The 22,033-nt window shown below is 39.6% G+C and overlaps 2 protein-coding genes across 12 annotated transcripts in view; one reads left to right on the top strand and one right to left on the bottom strand.

Moving 5' to 3' along the window:
- The first annotated feature begins 535 nt into the window (after positions 1–535).
- LOC123864859 (lethal(2)neighbour of tid protein 2) lies at positions 536–2,295 on the top strand. Its single transcript, XM_045905569.1, has one exon. The coding sequence runs from the start codon at positions 745–747 to the stop codon at positions 2,233–2,235; it is 1,491 nt and encodes a 496-aa protein (XP_045761525.1). The 5' UTR covers positions 536–744; the 3' UTR covers positions 2,236–2,295.
- A 3,134-nt stretch (positions 2,296–5,429) lies between these two features.
- LOC123864858 (E3 ubiquitin-protein ligase UBR5) overlaps positions 5,430–22,033 on the bottom strand; it is a 35,489-nt gene continuing 18,885 nt past the window's right edge. For 4 of the 11 annotated variants that reach the window (XM_045905563.1, XM_045905558.1, XM_045905560.1 and 1 more), the window contains exons 27-50: positions 21,250–21,446; positions 20,733–20,937; positions 20,107–20,285; positions 19,454–19,637; positions 18,835–18,995; positions 18,359–18,561; positions 17,880–18,045; positions 17,405–17,554; positions 16,882–17,000; positions 16,362–16,477; positions 15,970–16,097; positions 13,569–13,648; positions 12,765–12,892; positions 12,169–12,412; positions 11,585–11,773; positions 11,064–11,197; positions 10,475–10,604; positions 10,152–10,259; positions 9,613–9,775; positions 9,300–9,495; positions 8,570–8,776; positions 8,229–8,376; positions 7,602–7,832; positions 5,430–6,621 (exon numbers count right to left, since the gene is read on the bottom strand). In XM_045905563.1, the coding sequence (XP_045761519.1) occupies positions 6,409–6,621; positions 7,602–7,832; positions 8,229–8,376; positions 8,570–8,776; positions 9,300–9,495; positions 9,613–9,775; positions 10,152–10,259; positions 10,475–10,604; positions 11,064–11,197; positions 11,585–11,773; positions 12,169–12,412; positions 12,765–12,892; positions 13,569–13,648; positions 15,970–16,097; positions 16,362–16,477; positions 16,882–17,000; positions 17,405–17,554; positions 17,880–18,045; positions 18,359–18,561; positions 18,835–18,995; positions 19,454–19,637; positions 20,107–20,285; positions 20,733–20,937; positions 21,250–21,446 (3,979 nt within the window). In that variant the 3' untranslated portion in view covers positions 5,430–6,408. The remainder of the gene's footprint in view (positions 6,622–7,601; positions 7,833–8,228; positions 8,377–8,569; positions 8,777–9,299; positions 9,496–9,612; positions 9,776–10,151; positions 10,260–10,474; positions 10,605–11,063; positions 11,198–11,584; positions 11,774–12,168; positions 12,413–12,764; positions 12,893–13,568; positions 13,649–15,969; positions 16,098–16,361; positions 16,478–16,881; positions 17,001–17,404; positions 17,555–17,879; positions 18,046–18,358; positions 18,562–18,834; positions 18,996–19,453; positions 19,638–20,106; positions 20,286–20,732; positions 20,938–21,249; positions 21,447–22,033) is intronic. The other 7 variants (XM_045905568.1, XM_045905567.1, XM_045905565.1 and 4 more) reach the window with 5 other exon arrangements.

Raw genomic sequence — 22,033 nt, forward strand, 5'->3', positions numbered from 1 at the left:
CACCCATCTACTTGTACCTAGTTAGTACCTAATCGATTTGGATCAAAGTTGCCTGTCCATCAAAATCGATGGATAAAGGAGTTGGTGGTTTGTGGAAAAGAAGTTCACAAATCCCCATTGATGTGGATTGTCAATAGGAAATATTGGAATATGACCCTCGTAATGAGCTGTATAGGAGCTGTAGATATAATAATAATTTTCCCCGTGTTGGGGATAATACGCACACAAACTTTCAGCTTTTATAAAATAACGAAGGTCTGGCCCTCGCGGGCTCTTAGTCCATACGGTTTTTCCCTAGCCTCGAACACCACAGATAGGGGTGGCGCCATAGAGGTATAGGGTGGCGCTACCAACATTAATGCTCGACCATAGATAACCGACCGCAGTGCCCAAAGAGAATATTATTTAAATCACTATGTTTTACTCCTGGCGGCACCATCATTCGCCAGTCTCGCCATACATCTGGCAACGCTGGCTGTGAGCTGTCATTTAACATTGTCAAAACTTAAGGTTAGGTTGTACATATACATAATATACCTATTTCGTGTTTTTTTTCGATTTTCATTTTGTCTTCGTTTCATCGGTTCGTCGTTCGTTTATCGTACATAGTGAAAATAACCATGCAGCTCTTGGCTCAGAGAATGCGCCTGTCTGGGACAACTGAGTACTGACCTAATCTAAAAATAGAAATAGACCTAGACGCAATAAATAAAACCTATCAGCTAGATAGCCGCAGCCGCCACCATGGTGAATAAAAGCAAATTTCAGGAAGTGCAGCAGGAACTCAAGAAATTATTTACGTGGAGTTATCTTAAAGGCCTTGTAGTAAATCCTGCCCAATTACCCTTCGTCGCTTTCCTGATCATAGTGGCTGAATTGGTGCTTAACATTTTGATAGTAGAAAGAGTACCTTACACTGAAATTGACTGGAAAGCATATATGCAAGAATGTGAGGGATTTCTAAACGGAACACTTAATTACAGCAAACTTCGAGGAGACACAGGACCTTTAGTTTATCCAGCAGGTTTTGTCTACATTTACTCCATATTCTATTTTCTTACCAATCGTGGTGAAAATATCAAATTAGCTCAGTACATATTTATTGGTATATATTTGTTATTGCTTAGTTTAGTCCTTAGGATCTACATAAAAACAAGGAAAGTCCCACCATATGTGCTAGTCATTACAATTTTAACTTCCTATAGAATACATTCTATTCATATTTTACGAATGTTTAATGATCCTGTTGCTGTACTATTCTTATATGCATCCCTGAACTTTTTTCTCGAGTCAAAATGGTATTTAGGAAGTCTATTTTACAGTCTGGCAGTCTCAATCAAAATGAACATTCTGTTGTATGCACCTGCTTTATTCTTCTTTTACATAATAAACCTTGGACTTAAAGACACTATTATACAACTAATGGTTTGTGGTGTTGTGCAAGTAATACTTGGTCTACCTTTTCTGATAGTGGAACCTATGGCATACATCAAAGGTAGTTTTGACTTGGGGAGAGTTTTTAATCATACTTGGACAGTTAACTATAGATTTTTAGATATAAAAATGTTTGAAAGTCTGTATTTCCATTTGACACTATTATCTATACACATTTTGCTTTTGTTAATATGCTTACCTATGTGTATTAAATACTTTCAAAGTTATTGCCGTTTGAAATATGTACAAAGTCAAGTGCAACCTCAAATAGATGCCAAGAATCAAGATAGTAAAAGAAAAATTAAATTAAAGAAAGATGTGAAAACTGCAATGAGTACAAAGAATAATCAAGAAAAGCTTACAAAGGAGCAGGAAGATTTTATAAATTCATTTGAGGCTGTGTTGCAAAAATCTTCACAAAAAGGTGGGAAAAAGGCACTTAAGAAGTCTACTGGTGAGGAAGCAGAGAAGCAGCAACACTACAGCATCAATTTTGATGTATTATCACAATTATTTATCTTGCCCATGTTCTTAGTCAATTTTATTGGTATTGTTTGTGCACGAAGTCTTCACTATCAGTTCTATTCATGGTATTTTCATACTTTGCCTTATCTTCTATGGTCAACTAACTATACCATTATTGTGAGATTTTTAATTTTAGCACTTATAGAACTTAGTTGGAATACATACCCCAGTACTGATATAACAAGTGCAATGTTACATATTTGTCATCTTTGTGTATTATATGGTGTTTTCAACAAAATGTCTAAAGAATTAAATGTGGCGTCCAAAGTACAATAGTAATAAGGCAAATGATGAAATTTTTATACGAGTGGTTTTGAAATAAAACTGTTTTACATTTGTATGTTTTTCCATTTAACTTAGGCGCATTCGATACAAAATAGGTGCCGGCGCGGCAGACAGGTCGGTTAGAGTAGGCCACTCTGCCTCTGAATATCTTGTGTCCCAATACTTGTAATATGTCACCCGCTATCTGTATAATCTGGTACTGCATAGAATGCCTAGGCATTCTATAGGATACCAAAAACATTCAAGGAACGTATGTAAGTATTATTTTTTTTCATACTTTGCCTAGGTGTTCTATGCAATTGCTAAACCGCAATCGGAAATATATGAAATTGGGGATGGAAAATGTGTCCAGGTATTAATATTCGTATACAATTGCGATTATGTTAGACTGTCTGTCATCTAGTAATGCATAAGAGCTCAATGTGGCCCAGAACGAAATCTGAGCATCCTAACTCCATGCGGTCTTGTCTATCTTCCCCCTAGTGTTTTTGTAAAGCACAAAGCCAGAAGCTCGCAAAGGAGGTCCTGAATAAAGCGAGCATACGAGGCCGAGTGGGGCGAAAGGGGGAGGTGGCAAGTGAAGCGAGCCGACCTCTGTAGCGAAAGAAGGTCGAGTAGGCGAATGAAAGAGCGACGGAGCGAGTCTTCTGGCGTAGTCCATTTGAAAAACTTGATCTTTAGTCACTAACATCATCATTATCATCACTATAAGCATCATAATTCATAATCATCATCATCTTGAAAAATAAAACGTGAACAGAAAATCATGATGCCAACCATGTCAATCATGGTTACGTTGGTCATTATCATCATAATTCTCAGATTAGCAGTTTCATTGTTTATTTATTCACTAATTCTATAGTATAATGTCAAATTTTATTCATTTCGTAGGAGCATTTAGGAATCATATTGAATGCCTGGGAACTGTATGCAACGCCTAGGAAATGTATGGAATAGTCAATGATAGATAGCAAATCAAACCCGGTATTTCATGGAATGACTAAGTATCCTATAAAATGACTGAATTACCTATATGCATTGACGGTAACATACATTTTATTTGATATGAAAGAACTAGTCGTCGCCTCTTATGTAGTCCCGCCCCTTAGGGACAAATCGCTCTGAAAGAGCTTATTTTGTAACCAACATAGTTGAAAAAATCAGACAAGTGCGAGTCGGACTCTGTAAAGGATTCTATACCATTGTACAAGAAAACTATAATTTCTTCATAGTAGTAATTTTGAAATTTTATTATTTTGTTGTTATAGCGGCAATTGAACTACAACTTCTGGGGAAATTCAACTCTACCAGCTCTTCTTCTTGTTGATTGGCGGCTGTGCGGAGCATTTCCACTGTGTCACGTTGACCGTTGCTGATCTATTGTGATCGCTCCCATTTTACATTCGATACAAAATAGGTGCCGGCGCGGCAGACAGGTCGGTTAGAGTAGGCCACTCTGCCTCTGAATATCTTGTGTCCCAATGCTTGTAATATGTCACCCGCTATCTGTATAATCTGGTACTGCATAGAATGCCTAGGCATTCTATAGGATACCAAAAACATTCAAGGAACGTATGTAAGTATTATTTTTTTCATACTTTGCCTAGGTGTTCTATGCAATTGCTAAACCGCAATCGGAAATATATGAAATTGGGGATGGAAAATGTGTCCAGGTATTAATATTCGTATACAATTGCGATTATGTTAGACTGTCTGTCATCTAGTAATGCATAAGAGCTCAATGTGGCCCAGAACGAAATCTGAGCATCCTAACTCCATGCGGTCTTGTCTATCTTCCCCCTAGTGTTTTTGTAAAGCACAAAGCCAGAAGCTCGCAAAGGAGGTCCTGAATAAAGCGAGCATACGAGGCCGAGTGGGGCGAAAGGGGGAGGTGGCAAGTGAAGCGAGCCGACCTCTGTAGCGAAAGAAGGTCGAGTAGGCGAATGAAAGAGCGACGGAGCGAGTCTTCTGGCGTAGTCCATTTGAAAAACTTGATCTTTAGTCACTAACATCATCATTATCATCACTATAAGCATCATAATTCATAATCATCATCATCTTGAAAAATAAAACGTGAACAGAAAATCATGATGCCAACCATGTCAATCATGGTTACGTTTGTCATTATCATCATAATTCTCAGATTAGCAGTTTCATTGTTTATTTATTCACTAATTCTATAGTATAATGTCAAATTTTATTCATTTCGTAGGAGCATTTAGGAATCATATTGAATGCCTGGGAACTGTATGCAACGCCTAGGAAATGTATGGAATAGTCAATGATAGATAGCAAATCAAACCCGGTATTTCATGGAATGACTAAGTATCCTATAAAATGACTGAATTACCTATATGCATTGACGGTAACATACATTTTATTTGATATGAAAGAACTAGTCGTCGCCTCTTATGTAGTCCCGCCCCTTAGGGACAAATCGCTCTGAAAGAGCTTATTTTGTAACCAACATAGTTGAAAAAATCAGACAAGTGCGAGTCGGACTCTGTAAAGGATTCCATACCATTGTACAAGAAAACTATAATTTCTTCATAGTAGTAATTTTGAAATTTTATTATTTTGTTGTTATAGCGGCAATTGAACTACAACTTCTGGGGAAATTCAACTCTACCAGCTCTTCTTCTTGTTGATTGGCGGCTGTGCGGAGCATTTCCACTGTGTCACGTTGACCGTTGCTGATCTATTGTGATCGCTCCCATTTTACAGTTCCCGTCTGATATCGATTGCAGGAACAGCAGCAGCTTAGCTCTCTACCTGTTAGGGCCGGCGCACATACGGCGGAGCGCAGCGCAGAGCATTTTTAACAAAGTATTATCGACATTATCCTCAATGAAAAATCTAAAATCAATTGTGCATTCGTGCGGATACTCGCGCATCCGCGCGTAGTCCCGCGCGTGCTGTTAGAAATTCGCGTAATGTGTCACGCGATTAGAAAACTTCTTCGCGGGCATGCTCTGCGTTGCGCTCCGCCATATGTACGCCGGCCTTTACGATTCACGAAATACAGCATGACAATTAGATGGACAGTGCAGGCTTGGTAAAAGGGTCCCGTTGGCACCCCCTCGGCCACGGAACCCGCATGATGAAATATGTCTAAATATGGGCTTATTTAATTTTATCAGTTGGGTGTTTTGGAGATGATACAAACTATGAAGGAAACTACAATGTAAGCGTTTTGAGAAATATTTATTATGAACCTTAATAAATACAACTAGTCAAAGGAAAATCTAATCAATTAGAATCCTTAAAATTTAGAGATTGAGGCGCATAATACTTCCTCCTTTATCACAATATATCCACTTCAAATGGCAACCATCGCCACTGCCCAGTATTTCCAAACATCAATTTAGCAGAATATACCCCATTTAAACTCTGATATTATTTATTTATTTAACAAGCTTGTAATTAATCATTTTAACATATAGATGGATCTTAATAATTGGGCTAAACAAATAAAGTTGAAATAAAACAAATGCAGATATAACATAATTATTATATAGACTGGCTCCAAATAAAAATAAGTATAATTACTAATATATAAAAGAACATTTTAGAAAAAAAAAGAGTGAAAGTAACATGTTTTAGTTATTTATTACCAAAAGTGTTTATAAAACATCGCTGCTCTTCCCCATGTACATTATATATATGCAATCAGAAGTAATCAATGAAACAGACAGAATACGTCGTTGTAAAGGACGCGTACGTCGGCCGCTATTATACAACTGAATAACTATTTTAGTATATGACCACAATTTACACTTGTTTCGAAATTAAACCTAAGTTCTTTATAAGATCTAGTTTAAATTGTTACTATGTACTTGTGCTCTCCAATATTTATGGGGCCATCTTTCAAAACATTTTAGTTATTGCAATTGAATATAACTATTCAGTCAAATTAACCCCAGTCACATAATAAATATAGATAGAGTTTTCAGTCATATTCATCATAGGAATACAAATTCATACATAAGTATGAAACTAGTGCTAACATTTTTTCGACCTAGGTTATTTTATGGCGTTTTATAAATACAGACGTACGGTACCGTAAAACGGTGAAACTAACACGGATAGAATATAACGGCAGTCTCAAATGACTGAACTTACACCTAATTTAATGAAATACGTAGTCACTGCCTAGGAGCATTTTCACACAAAGCCAAAGTTTTTAGTTTTGATTGCGAGTAATAATTTATGCTTGAGCACGTGTCGCGAGGAGTACAGCGGTATGTAGAGGCGAGAGATGCACGTGTTGGCGGTGGGCAGGTGCGCGTCGTCGGCGGGCCGGATGGTGACCGACGGCATGGGCTGGAAGCCCTCCTCCGACGCGGGCAGCGCCGGCGACCCCGTCCAGAAATACACCTACAATCCAGCCTTATCGTTACTGCATATCCTTATCCTAATCCATCCTAATATTATAAATGCGAAAGTGTCTGTCTGCTACGTTTTCACGGTACAACCGCTGAACCGATTTTAATGAAATTTGGTACAGACATGGCCATACATCCCGGGGAAGGAGATAGGCGACTTTTTATCCCGGAAAATCATAGAGTTCCACCGGGATTTTAAAAAACCGAAGTTCCACGCGGGCGAAGCCGCGGGCATCCTCTAGTAATATTATAAATGTGAAAGTGTGGATATTAACAAACATCCACACTTTCGCAAAAACTACTGGACGAATTTGGCTGGGAATGGTGATCGATTATACCCTGGATTAACACATAGCTATTTTTTATCCCGGAAATCAAAGAGTTCCCGCGGGATTTTGGAAAACGTAAATCCACGCGAACGAAGTCGCGGGTATCAGCTATTTTTTTAATAACATGTCGATTACGATAAAAAAAAGTAATCGTATCACGATTAACGTAAAATTTTTATTGTTAGTGATAAAATATAACATTCGTTACTTTAGTAACGATAAGAATATGTGCATAATCATTATTATATAAGTATTGTTACTTTTACCGGTATTAATAATGGGTATCTAAATCATGATCATCCCATCGCCGGCCCACTACTGACGATGGGCCTTCTCACAGAATGGGAAGGATTTATGCGATAATCTGCCACACTAGCCCAGTACAGATTAGCAGACTGCAAACACCCTTGAGAAAATGATGGATAAGTCTCAGGCATAAAGGTTTCCTCACAATGTTTTCCTTCACCATGGATCATATTATAGTCTAAAATTAAATCTATACTTTTTCAATGCTTATACAAAGTGTGCCTCTTTCTATAAGCTGTTTACAGTTAAACTGATGTTCCTAACGAAATTCGTACGGAGGTACGAATGCATGTTTTCTGTTTAACATGGTCTACATATACTCAAAATGTTCACTTACCAAGTCTTGTCTTTCTAAATGTGTCATTTTATCTACAATAGCCCAAAGCCACCGCTTGAAACGTGCCAGCCTCTCTGAAGGTTCACCGCTTTCGTCGTTGAAGCTTGTGTACGATACTAAAGCGGCCACGTTGATGTCGCCTACGCCGTTTAGTAGCAGCCGCAAGTCTTCCGCCGTTAAACCTTCCAAAGCAGATTCTGGTAGAACGTCGAGGACGCCCACTCGCATGGCCTGTGAAAAGGTTTTATTGCAATTACGATTTTGGCAAATAACTTTTGTTCTGTTAGTCAGATACATACAAGTTAGCCCTTGACTGCAAACTCACCTGGTGAGTAAGTGAGAGCAGTCTAAGATGGAAGTGGGCTAACCTGGAAGGGGTATAGTAGTTTTTATTAAACCCATACCCCTTGGTTTCTACACGGCATCGTACCGGAACGCAAAATCGCTTGGTGACACAGCTTTTCCAGCAGGATGGTAACTAGCCACGACCGAAGCCTTCCACCAGTCCTTCCAGTTTGGCTGCCGCAGTAAGGGTAGTGCCGGAAATAAAGCAATTGCGGCCAAGTAATAATTGGAAGGACAACTAGGTACTAGAAGTAAGACTATTGTAGTTAAGTAAAGAAGTACCTCTAATGCTTTCTCCTGAGACAGCAGCATGCGGTGCTGTGCGTACTTCCGCACGTAGTCGTATACGTTGAGCGCTGTCACCTCCATCTCACGTCCGCCCGGCACCAACTCCACGCACCCACCACCTTCCTCTTCGCACATTTCCAAACTATAAGTAAGAAATAATATAAATAGTCATCCTTAAAATTTTTGTAGTAATTAAAAAGTAGTAGTTTATAATGTGATAATCACATAGGGATCGGTAAAACACCTACTTTGGCACAAAACAAATCTTAAAATGTACTTACGTACGTACTTAAAATGTATTTTAAGTACGTACTTACTTTATTAGGAGGACTTACCTAAAGTTGAGATCAAGAGCGACGAAAAGCGAATGTGAATCTCCGGTCTCGGCGTCCACTACGAGCTGTCGCAGGCTCTCGTACACCACGGGGTCGAAGAAAGCCAGGTCGTGGAACCGCACCGGCCGCCCCAGGATATACTTCAGCACGTGTCGGTTCAGGAACATAGGACATAGTTCGTTTTGCAGTAGACAAAGGCCGATGATTCTGTGAGAATAATCATTATTCTTTGTTATAATGTAGCTTTCTCTTCATTGTAATCTTCAGGGTTGTTATATTAACAGTAGTACTTAATACCTATCCAAGGGCTATAAATCGTGTTCTTTGAATATAGTAAGTTACGGCTATACTCACGTAATTAGTTGATCTACTATCACCCGACTATCCGACTATCTTACTATACATAATATTATAATGTAAATATTCTACTTATAATGGAAATCACTCACGATAGTTTAAGTTTGTTCTATGCTGTCAAAATCAGCATGACACTATTGTAAGCACAGCCCACAATTTTTTTGTTCAGCTTTAGAATTCTTGGTCTTAGTAATTTATGGAACATTGTATTTCAACATAGGGGTTATTCAAGGCGGGAATCAAAGAATTCCTGAAAAGCCGGAATCGCATTGGTGGTGCTGCAAATGTTCATGCGACTCGCCTGCTTGCTTACTCGCTATTTATGTGTAAAAAAAATTGTCGGCGGCCTTGTTAATTTCCACGGGGTACTCACCTGCCGACGTTCCGGAAGGCGTTGATCCGCTCAGGCGTGGCGCGGCCCTGGCGCGGCGAGTAGTAGCCACGCTTGCCGGGCGAGTAGAACAGCGGCGCGGCGTCGTCGGGCGCAGCGGCCGCACCCGCCCCCGCCGTGCCGCCCGCGCTCGCGCCGCCGCCCGCGCCGCGCTCCGACAGCGAGAACACGTCCAGATCTGACCACCGACATAACATTTAGTCACATCATAATTTCACCCGACACAATATTTTATTTTTAGCAAGAATTAATTAAAAAGGATTGATTACAACGAGAGTAATGTAGTTTTTATTACCTAATATAGCTTCTGAAGGATGCATGACGATGAGATCCATGGCCTCACGGACTTTCTGCCGCAGCGCGTCCTCGCTGGCCAGCAGTACCAGCAGCTGCGCCGGCGTCAATTCCAGCAGCATACCCGTAATCTTGCCCGCGAACGTCGGATGCAAGGAGTGTACCTAAACAAATCACCATCATCATGATTATTAATCCATCACTGGTTTACTGCTGAGTATGTTTCTCCCAAAGTTCGTCAAAATCGTTGGTTCGTCAAAACAAGTGGGTAGTGAAACCAGCAAGCAGACAAACAAATACGCTCTCACATTTATAACATTAAGTATGGATAATTTGTAATAGTCCTAAATCGAAATGTTGACACATCACGATTAGCTTAGGCAACTGGGTCAAAACTTTTGCTTCTTCTACTATCTTCTTTCAAACTAGCCAAGGTAAGGGTTAAAATTTTTGCTTCTTCTAACAAATTTTCAGGCTTTGGACTACAACAGATTAATTAAAAAAAAATGAGCAAAAAAAGGCAAAAGATAAATGTCTCACCTTAGGATACAAACGTTCACCAAGTTGTGCTTGGTGCAAGGTGAGATGCTCATTGTGTCCTCCGGGCCTGTCTCCACTGTAGCCCGCGCCTTCGGTTCCAGGGGCAGCCTGTACATAAGTACATTTAATATCAATGAAATGAAGTTTAAATCATAATACCGGCCTACCCCCACACTCGATTCGTATGGATATTTATTGCGGCGCCAGTAGGGCTGAGCATCGCTGGGGGACCGGGATGTGAGTGGCGGTTCTTAGTAATAGTAAGTATTCGGTGACTATACCCTGGTGTGATATGGAATTTTAATTGAGCAGTAAATAAATACCTGCGGCGAGTATGGCCTGGCGTCCACACTGAGCACTCTGCGCGGTTCACGCACGGTGGGCGGGCGCGGCGCGGGGCGGCCGGGCGCACGCCGCGCGTTGTCCTTCGCACGAGCCCTGCCCGCTCCGCTCCTGTACAATAGGATTAGCCTGTTCTTTATCATTTAGTTATTTCTGATATGGCCTATTTGTACGGGATTACGTCTTTTAAGGTCTATCCTTTCTCCAGACTTTGTTCGCCCAGTCCGATGCGAGGAAACAATAAACAAATTTATTCAAGAAAACAGTCATATTTCAGAAATTTAACAATAATAATTCTTTCGGTGAACTAGTACTCATTTTTTTAAAATAATTTACAATAATTGTTTTAAACTTATGAAAACTGGTCTTGTACTATTTTTAAAATATTTGAAAATACATGAACAATCAGTCCTTTTGGGTAGTTTTAATACACATTTTTGGTATGCTAACAATACGCCGAACTGCATACATAGTTTGAATGTTACAAAATACAAACTTATAAATGTGACGAATTGCTTTATTTATTAAGCAAGTTATAAGATAATTGAACATTTTTAATGTTAAACATACCTTGTTCCACTATTGTTACTCGCTCCACCGGCGGCGGTACCGGCCGAGCCCGAAGTGCCATTGGTGGTGCTGTTGTTGCTGCCACTGCCTGTCGTAGTTTCTAACGGTGGAAGCTTTTCGTTTGCTAGCAATGCCTGGGGACAAAATACTTATGAAATAAAACCTTAACAAGAATGGAATATAATATATATTGCAAACAATATAATTTGTTGGCAGAATCCTATTAAACAAAATATAAGGAACTAGCTTATGCTTCTAGGTTGGACAAGGACTTTTGATACGGAGTACAAGTGAATTTGTTTCACTCTGTACATTAGATAGCAGAGATAAGTGTAGTAGTTTTAAGTCGCGTCTTCGCTAAAATGGGCACGATAGTTCTGCATTGTAATAAGACCGACATGCTCAGTAATTTACATTAAGTCGGTGGCCGAATACGTCAACTAATGATTAACAGTTAGATGCACCTAATGTAAATGCGCCATAATGGGCGTTAAATATAAACGAGCTGGATATAGACTGACCTCGGCGACGCTGGTGTAGAAGGAGCGCGCGACACCGCTGCCCTCGCCGGGCTCGTCACGGAAGGTCACCTTCACCCTGTTGACTGCGAGCGGTGGCTGAGCGCTGTGCGCGCGCCGGTTCTGTCCCGCGAATGCGCTGTTTAGCTCTGCGAACGTTTGTTGGAGCAGTTTGGCACGATCACGCTCCATCTACAAAACAGATCATTCATTAATAGCAAAAATGCAACCAAAAATTTTGTTCCCACTAGATTACAAAGTGGGCTTAATCAAGGGGCGGACCAACAAATTCATGAAAGGAAGGCATCGCATCGGCGGTACCTCTGGTGCTGCAAATGTCCATGGGCGGTGGTAATCAGTTAACATCAGGTGACCCGTCTGCTCGTTTTCTCGCTATTTCATTATATAAAAAAAAACCCGCTTGTGCTGGGGCGCATCGTCCTCGTTATATAAATTAATATTATTATTAAATAATAACCACGGCTTCTTCCATGTGGATTTACGTTTTTGAATATTTCGTGGTACCTATATGATTTCAATATCAAGACTATTGTATATAAAAGAAGTATAATTTATAATGGTGTTACCTTGTGCAGTGTCAAGTCCCTCTGCTGGGAATTCCTCAACTTTTCCATGTCTCGTCGGAACTTGACCTCCTTGACGGGAAATCCCCCAAGCTCGGCGACCACGGAACCAGGTTCGAGCCCGACATCTTCGGTGAAAACTCGCCCGAACAAATCCAAAGACAGCCGCCATCGACCCAGTAGCAAGTCGTGCGACACGGACGCGCCGAGCGACGGACACGCACGACTGTTTATAACATAGGCAATACTAAAAAAGGTTAATGCAGACCAATACAATAGTTAAATTGGCTATTGAAATGGTCAGCTACAAAACGTCAGCATATATAGTTCAAGTAATTATTTTGATAACTTTTTGTAAATATGTACTCATCAACCAAAACATATGTACTCATTTTTTGATAAGTACTGTCAAAAATAAGTTTGTTTGGTAAGCAAGCTACTGACCAAAACATGCTGTCAAATACTTTTCGCATTTCCTGGGATAAAAGGTAGGCGCATCTATTTCCGCAATACAATCTGCAGGTACCAAGACAGACAAACTTCAATATTTATAATATTAGTATTGATTGTTTATAGAAGTCATAATATTATATACTCACGGTTGAGCCGGCGCATTAAGTACTTGTGGTGGCAGTGCGGGGGCTAGTGGTAATCCAGTTGTCTCTACTGTGACATGAGCAGATATTTCTTGCGATTCTAATGGGTCAGCCGCACTTAACAATTCACCCTAAAAATAATTATTTTTAAATATTTATGTATCTCTCTCACCACTCTGTTAAACCTACAATGTCAAATAATACTGCCTTTCCTCATATCTAATGATCCAATTTAAATAAGGCATTTAAAAAAAAAAGAGATTATATTTAAGGCCATGAGAGCCAAAGCAGCCTGATTTTCTTTCAGAATTGATACACTATAATAAAATTGCTTTAAACCAACTGGAAAGGTAAGTCACAATTTGTTTAGGCTATAGCGATATGACTTTTGCCAGTTCGCAATTTTCTAATAATTAAAATCACTGAAAAAAAACCAATTTGGCCACTCTGGCTCTCATAGCTTTTATGAAATACAAAATATGGTTTCCTTGAATTTAAATAAATAAATATCAAAAGTATCAACACTGATTGAGGAATAAGTTGCACATAAATCTTTCACAGGTCTAAAAGTAGTGCTTGCTATTCACAACAGCTTAAATATTAAAATAGTGGTATTCTTTTCATAATGATCCCGGCGGGAAACAAAGATAGCACTATTTATTAGACCTTTTAGTTCAGAGAGATTTGTGTACTTACTGAGTCAACACCCATAATGTCAAAAGCAATGTTTAGTACAGGTTTCCAATTGAAGAAGGTTGGGTGTAATTTTGTTAAGAAAAAGTCCCCCAAAAAAGCGGAGTGACTTACAGCACGTACAATAACGCTCTTGCCCGGACTGCGCGACGACGACGCGCGCGGCTCTTGCGCCGACATTGAACTGCTTGGACCTATTTAACAAAATATTTCATAGTACATGTATTCAGGCGTGGCTCACTTAGTCACGTGACCAGGTGTGATCTGCTGGCGACTCCCGATCTCATATGAGAGAAAGCGATATATTATAAGAAATGAGAATTTACGCGATAGGCAAAGAAGGTGCATATAGGTAGGTATATTTCTTGCGTCACGTGACCAAGCGAGCCCAGCCGAGTATAAATAAGCGTCAGTGAGATGACATCATGACATAGTAGTGTAGACTACAAAACCCCAAACCCATACCCACCCTTTACAAAAACCCATTGTAATTCTATTCTATCAAGAATAAAGGTGGCGAGGTAAAATGACACCCAGATTGGATATACCAATCTGGGTGTCATTTTACCTCGCCCGTGACCCGCCTTCAACACACCGTACATTGTACATTGTACTGTGACAACTCCTGGCTCAAGTCTCAGTTCTTGTGAATGCATAAGTATTATTTTATTGCTACATATTTAGTTTGGTTACAATATAAAAAGCCGTGCCTTGTGGCTAAGATGTCCGCTTTCTATATGGGAGGTCGGGGGTACGATCCTGGTTACGCACCTCTAACTTTTCGAAGGTATGTGCGTTTTAAGAAATTAAATATCGCTTGCCTGAAGAAAAATATCGCGAGGAAACCTGCATATCTGAGAGTTCTCCATAATGTTCTCAAAGGCGTGTGAAGTCTGCCAATCCGCACTGAACCAGCGTGGTGGACTATGGCCACACCCTTCTCATTCAGAGACGAGACCCGTGATCAGTATTGACCCGGCGATGGGTTGTATCATAATATACAGGGTGGTCAAAAAGTCGTGGATCAAACGAAATAGGGAGAGAGAGGAGGTCATTTCCAGCAAAAAAAAATTCTACAGCATGGCCATATTTAAATTGCCCTAAGAGTTATGAATATTTTTGGGTTTTTTAACAAAATACCAGATTCTCTTACAATTAGACTAATTAAAAAAAAATGAGATAAAAAACAATAAAACAAACGATGTTGTGTCATTACTAGATAATGTATCAGCACTACAAACCTTCTATTGAGGCTCTGGCTACCAAATTACAAGAGCAATTAATTTTTTTCCAAAATTTTTAAAGCGTTACCAAAAATTAAATGTCACTTTAAAAGCGCACTGTGAAAAAAAAATGTACTACGGAAAAGTGACCCTGTATCAGAAAAACTTGCTGATTTAATGCCAATTTAAATGAGGTATAACACATTACCCTTTGTTTCGTAATTCTGGTATTATAATCGTTTTTTCATATCAAGGTGCAAATTTCAGTAGATTAGTTTAATTCAAAATAATTTTGAAGATTATCATGCTGCTAGTTAAACTGCTAGTTTTTTATACGTTGGAATGCTAGAAACATCACTGTGCTTGTCACACTTAAAATTTGTGAAACGAACAAAAACTCTTCACTACCACCACGTGCCAGAACTACCCAGAACGCCTTCTTTTCTAGGAAACAAAAGGATAAAGAAACTATGCCTCTCTTTCACATCCTTCCTTATTCCAACAATGCAAATAGAAAGGATGATTAGTGCGAACGAGAGGCATAGTTTCTCTATCCTTTTGTTTCCTAGAAAAGATGAACTACTTGCAAGACGGGCGTTCTGGGTAGTTCTGGCACGTAGTGGTAGTGAAGAGTTTCTGTTCTTTTCACAAATTTTAAGTGTGACAAGCACAGTGATGTTTCTAGCATTCCAACGTATAAAAAACTAGCAGTTTAACTAGCAGCATGATAATCTTCAAAATTATTTTGAATTAAACTAATCTACTGAAATTTGCACCTTGATATGAAAAAACGATTATAATACCAGAATTACGAAACAAAGGGTAATGTGTTATACCTCATTTAAATTGGCATTAAATCAGCAAGTTTTTCTGATACAGGGTCAATTTTCCGTAGTACATTTTTTTTTCACAGTGCGCTTTTAAAGTGACATTTAATTTTTGGTAACGCTTTAAAAATTTTGGAAAAAAATTAATTGCTCTTGTAATTTGGTAGCCAGAGCCGCAATAGAAGGTTTGTAGTGCTGATACATTATCTAGTAATGACACAACATCGTTTGTTTTATTGTTTTTTATCTCATTTTTTTTTAATTAGTCTAATTGTAAGAGAATCTGGTATTTTGTTAAAAAACCCAAAAATATTCATAACTCTTAGGGCAATTTAAATATGGCCATGCTGTAGAATTTTTTTTTGCTGGAAATGACCTCCTCTATCTCCCTATTTCGTTTGATCCACGACTTTTTGACCACCCTGTATATGTGATGAATCATAATATTATACTCTATAGTTTTACCAGGTACAGGGGACACGGTCTGTTGATGTGGCGCCTCGATGATGGAACAAGCGGTGTCGACTAGGGTGTGGAACTCTGATGCGGACGTACTCGGCTCGTGGTGATTCAGTGTGCTGGCATGTGGATGCCTGAACAAAACAAAAGTTATCTTCATCCATACCAATATTAAAAATGCTAAAGTGTGTATATCTGTCCACTAACTTTTCATGGTCCAACCGTTTTTACGAAATTTGTAGTAGTAAACTTGTAATAGTACCAATTGATTTAGAGCAAGAACAAATTTATAATAACTGTGCAGTACAATGGCACTACTTTAAGATGTTTCTCTAGTTAAATATATTTTTCAAAATCCAATGTTAAATAATTTAATTGTTCATCCATTAAAAACTTACCTATGATGCTTTTTCCTATGTATCTGTCTAGCTTCGTTTGAATCTGAATCAGATACATATTCATCATCTGTGTCAATGTCCATCTTTGTAACAGGATCCTTAGCACAGGAGAGATCCTAAAAAAGTTGATAAATAAATCATTTACATATTTATCATTAGTAAAAATCTTTAGTAATATTATGAAAGGATACATATAAGTGTATTTGAAAGGATACACAGAAGAAAAATTCAAAACTAGGGGCAGAACTTCGCTAATAGCGATCTCGCCCAGACAACCATTGCATAAACACACACACAATATAAACGTGATGGTGCGCAAACTAGACTACATATATATATATATATATTTTTAGTAAGAACACGCAGGATGATCAACCCCCGTTTGTGTAAGAAAAACGTATTCATCGTAATCGAAATCGGTAGCAAATTCTCCTCGATTGGCTTTGAAAATATGTGAACAGGGAATTCAATCAATGATGAATACGTTTTTCTTACACAATCGGGAGGCAGATCTGTTTACCTGTGGTTCGTCTCTCGTCAAGGTGTGACTGTGAGTGGGCGGGGCCGACGCCGGGCGCGCGGGCGGGGACCAACCGCGCTCAGCGCCGCGGCTTGACAGGCCTAGTCTTCTTGGTACCACTGTTGAACAATTTTATAAGTTTTATAATTTCAATTTTTTTACCCGACTACGGCAAAGCCAAAAGGAAGGGTTACGATTTTAGCAGTCTATATATGTATGTTTGTATCCAGATTCTGTGTGTATCACCGTAGCGCCTAAACTACTGGGCGGAGGAATGAGGTGTCAATTGATTCGTTGTATGATCAAATGAAAGACGAGAAAATTCTCAGTTTATGAACAAAGCCAATATTCGAGTTAGTTTCTATTGCAAAGGGTAAGTGACAAATATCAACAAAATACAAATTGGAAAAAAGTACTTTTATAACAAAAATACATAGTAGATCATACACTCATATAATGTGTCCTTGAAAAAAATCAAGCAAAAATGACGAAAAATAAAATTGTATACTATGTTCTACTCTACCTTCTAGTGGGTTATTGACACCGGGTGGTCCTTCTCCAGAGGCCGGGACGGTGACGGGTTGTCGCGGCATCCCGAAGAGTTCCTCGCGGCGAGCGTTGGGTTGCAATAGCTGCGGCTGGTCTGCTAACGGTAGCGCGTCTTGCATCGTCACTGTGGAATACATTTTGTTTTAAGTGCTCTTTTCGTTATTATGCGTAAGAAAATGCTGTTGAAATCACAACCGCACACGTTTGTTTTCTATTTACTTTTTCTATGTCTTTAATGCATACCATAAGGTTAACTAGGAAAAAATGCTTATTTTGTGCAGTAAAGAAAAACTAGATATGTAAAATTGTAAATCATCACATAGCCTGTGGACATCCGTTGTACATAGATCTTCCCTAATAAGTACTAACAGGCCCTGTCGTCAGCCTTCTTTATCATAAAACTGTAATGAATACTGAAATTAATGCGATTTTTTTCTATTTACACTCACTGTTGAACGGATCCGGCGGTGGGCATCCCAAACACAACGTGGAATCGGATCGTTGGAAGAAGGCGTGCGTGCGGCCGCGAGCGCTCTCTCCCTCGCCGTCCGACTCAGCGGCCGCTCCACCGCCCACTACCATTTCTTCTTCTCCTTCCTCGTTCTCATTCTCATCCTGGACCAAAAAGCATATATACTTAGAATTGGGTTGTCCATCAACATAATAAAATATTATAAACATGCTAATATTATAAATAATGCTTTGTGTGTATGTGTGTGGGTGTCTGCGTGTGCGTGAGAACGTGCGTGCGCGCGAGCGTGCGTGAGTGGATGGCAGTGTGCATGCGTGCGTGTTTGGTATGTATGTATGTGGGTGGGTGCGTGCTTATGTGGATGGGTGCATGCATGCTTGTGTGTGTGTGTGTGTCTGTGTGTGTTTGTGCTCCAAACGATTAGTTCGAACAAAACCTGTTATAAAAAGCACATACCGCTGTCCACAGGTGCTGATGATGATGCGGTTGTGGCTGCGCGGCTCGCATGTAGTAGACCAGTGCGTCCAGTACGTAGGCCACGTGCTTGAGCGCCGCAACATCCAGCACGGGCAGTTGTTCTGCGTGCTCCGCACTATGAGCTCGCAGTAAAGAAAGGCAGTATGCGAGAAATTCGCGCCGTGCGTTGCCTGACTCTACGCCTAGAACAATAGTTGATTTAAGTATAATAGTTCAAGTAAGTAGGTAAAAAAAACACATCTATCAAATAATGTTGTCTGATAATATATAATTTCCCTAACAAATAACACAACATGCGTTAATTGTTGCATTTATACAAAAAAAAAATTGCAACCAGTGGGGACTTAACACAAGTGAAAACATAAAATTATAAAATAATAGGTTTCTTTTTTGAATTTTTAAATTAATTGTAGTATAAAAAACTATAGTAAGTATAAATATTAAGTCGTTTGTACCTTGTTCTCGATCTCTAGCTCGCGGGCCTTCCGTAAATCCAATAATTCTAGTAACTGGTGTCGTTAAAGTTAAAGAAGAGGCGCGCCGAGCCGCAGGGGCTGACGAACGAGCTTCCCCGCTCGAAGTGCTTGCGTTGTTAGACGTCAATGATGCGCCAAATCTTCAACAAACATACTTCAATAAATATCCGATGTAACGTCTTTGACTGGATGACACCATAAATTCACGCAAGAATACCATAAATTCAGAAAATCACAACAATTGCGATTACAGTAATGTGACAGAAAAATATTCAGCTTATAATTCTATCGATGGATATTATGGATAATATGAATTATAATTTTTTAGTTTGAGTGAAATTGCTTTGTAGAATGCATGAAATTTCAGAATTTGTATCACACCAAGCTCTTGGGCAGTCCACGTTGATGGATGTCAAAAACACTGAAAGTGTACATCATTTTAGCCCTTCGAATTAGAGAGTCTACAACCCTTGGAAGCGGACATGTGGCGCGGAAACTGTATCCTCTATAAACCAGCGATGTAGGTAATGCGGTTACCGACAAGCCACAGCTAGTCGACTCTGCTAGATTATCTACAATATGACAAAAATATGCTTACCGCAGTTGTGCCTCAGTAGCATCCATGACAGTGACTAGCCAGTCCCAGGTCTGTTTGAGCTGCCTCTCGAGGTAGCACTGCAGGCGCAATGCCTCACGGTAAGCCAGCGGCAACATGCGTGGCAAAGGAATCGTCACGCGTTCGTATTCCCATAGCAGATCGGCGATTTGGCGTATTACAATGCCTACAGACAATAAAAGTTAATTTAAATGGTGAAAAATTCTGACAAATTCTCACCAATAATGTTACCAGTACAAATGTAACTTAAAAACGAAAATCTAGTATAAGATGTTTGAACCAAACTTGATACAGCATCCTGAAGTTCGTGAACCATCCTGAACACTTTGACTCTGGACCAAGTAAATTGTTTTGGTGAAAAAAGTACAGTAATAAAAAGTCAAAATGAGTCTTTTCTTAACATTACAGTGATATCAAAAAGTAGTCCGCAATATGGACGGTTGTGCAAGTCATAGAGTAAGGAATAAGGATTGATTGAATACACAACAAAATCTAATTTTGTACAGTGTGCAATCTTACCCCTCATGTCTAGATGGACTACTTTCGCAATTGGTAAAACCAAAGTCAAGCAACAAGTATGACAAGAAGCTCCTAAAAAAGCTCATGATCAAAAATAAACAATTAGAATTAGTCACCGAAAGCCCGGGCGAGGAAAGACGCAGTCGTGGAAGTAGAATTAGGGTCGTGTGCGCCCGCCGCCGCCGCGGTCGTCGAGCGGCGTAAGGACGCGGGGTCAATGAACACTAGCGAGGACCCGCCTGTGAGCCTCACGCCGCCCGTGCCGCTGCTTGTTCCACGGGCAGTCTCACGGGATCTAAAACAAATAACAAAATGTTAAAAGGTTGGAACACTCTTGCCTAGAAGATGCCTATTCACTATTGCCTATGAACGCTGGAAGGGCATACGACACCTTAACTTACCTAGAAATGTCGAGCAGAAATATTTCGTGCGAGTAGATTGGATTGTTGTAAACTGACTATTTTCTATGTTGTTTAAGAAAAATCTTTTCAAGATTTTTTTCAAAAAGAGCTGATGTGATGAGGAGAATGCGAGAAAAGCAGATTTCAGAGCTTTTAAAGATTTTTATTTCAGCACCCAATGTGCAGTATATTGCATTGAAAGTGGAGCATTAATTCAATTAACAAAAATCAGTTTGGCAGTGAATAGAATTCAACTTTCTCTTGGAGAAAGCTCCTAGCTTGCAGCGGTCCTATTTGCTGAAATCTAGCTAAATTGTTACAACTCTAGAATGAAGCCTTACCGTATAGCCCATTGCATAGAATGCGGAGCAAGGTTCGGTCTCGAGGGTGGCGCCGAACGTCGTTCCACCGGTTCTCCTCCGTCAGAAAAGGGCGGTTCTGCTTCAGCATCCTGTTCATCTGTCTCTCCCGCTTCGGAGTCTTCATCCTCGGGTTGAGTGGAGTCCCCACTCTCGTCTTCTGGATATAGCAGCAGAGATGCTATACCTGTCGCAGTACACCAGATAATTTAAATAATATAGGCTGCTGCTAGATGTCCATCGGTCAGAGAAATACTGTATAATTATAATTGTAAGATAATTTTTCCCTGGAAGGAATTATCTTCTGCAATACAGGTTTTCCTAATGCAGAGGGGTAGAGACACATAAGTAACGTGTCCTTGTATAAAATGAAATAACTATACCATTATTTGAGGTGAGGAAATTTTAAAGGTGGCTGAAATGGTCAGCAGCTTCTTATATGAGAAGAGCTGACAAGATATTCTACTGTGAAGAACTATTAATTAACATCATTCCTTACCAGCATCAGAGCCTTGAGTAGCTCCGGTCTGCACGCTGCGCTGCGCAGACTCTGCGTTGTCCTGGTCGTCAGAATCGCTCTCCGTCTCTACTTCAGCCAGCAAATCTAGTTCACTTTCACTTTCGCCGCCTTCAGCGCGTTCTGTTCCGTTTTCCACTACCACATGCTGTTCTTGACCTCTGTTAAAATCCAAATAGCTGCAATTAACTCAATTATGTTAGTAATGAGGAGATAAAGTGATGCTTAATTATAGTTCAGGAAATATAATTTGCACCGATTCGACTTATCAGCTTATTTGTAGTGAACAATTATAGCAGACTACGACCACATCTGTGCTGTGCGTCATGAACGCAATATGCGAGAGCGACCACGACGCGGATCTTTACATGCACACCTACGCAACTGTTGTAGTCGCGTAGGCCTTTAAAATCACGTAGGAATTCTTTGACTTTCAGGAATAAAAAGTAGACTATATATTTTTCCAAAGTGATAGTTCAGTTTCCATTGGTCAAAATCGAAGTGCTTTGGAAAGGTAACAGATACACATACTTAAACATTTATATTATTAGAATGGAGTATGGATAATATTTTAAGATCGTCAAAATTTGTTTCAAATAGTCTACTTTACAGGTTCCTTTGGAATGTCCTTGTCTATTTCAGTGCATCTACACAGGTTCAGAAAGCACATCCTACTCTCAAAACTCTTCATACAAGATTTAGTTATCTATACTAATAAATAAAATTGGAGTGTCTGTCTGTAATTTCGAAATATCTACCGCATATT

This window comes from Maniola jurtina, chromosome 4, assembly GCF_905333055.1.
Source record: "Maniola jurtina chromosome 4, ilManJurt1.1, whole genome shotgun sequence".
In the NCBI taxonomy this organism is placed as follows: Eukaryota; Metazoa; Arthropoda; class Insecta; order Lepidoptera; family Nymphalidae; genus Maniola; species Maniola jurtina.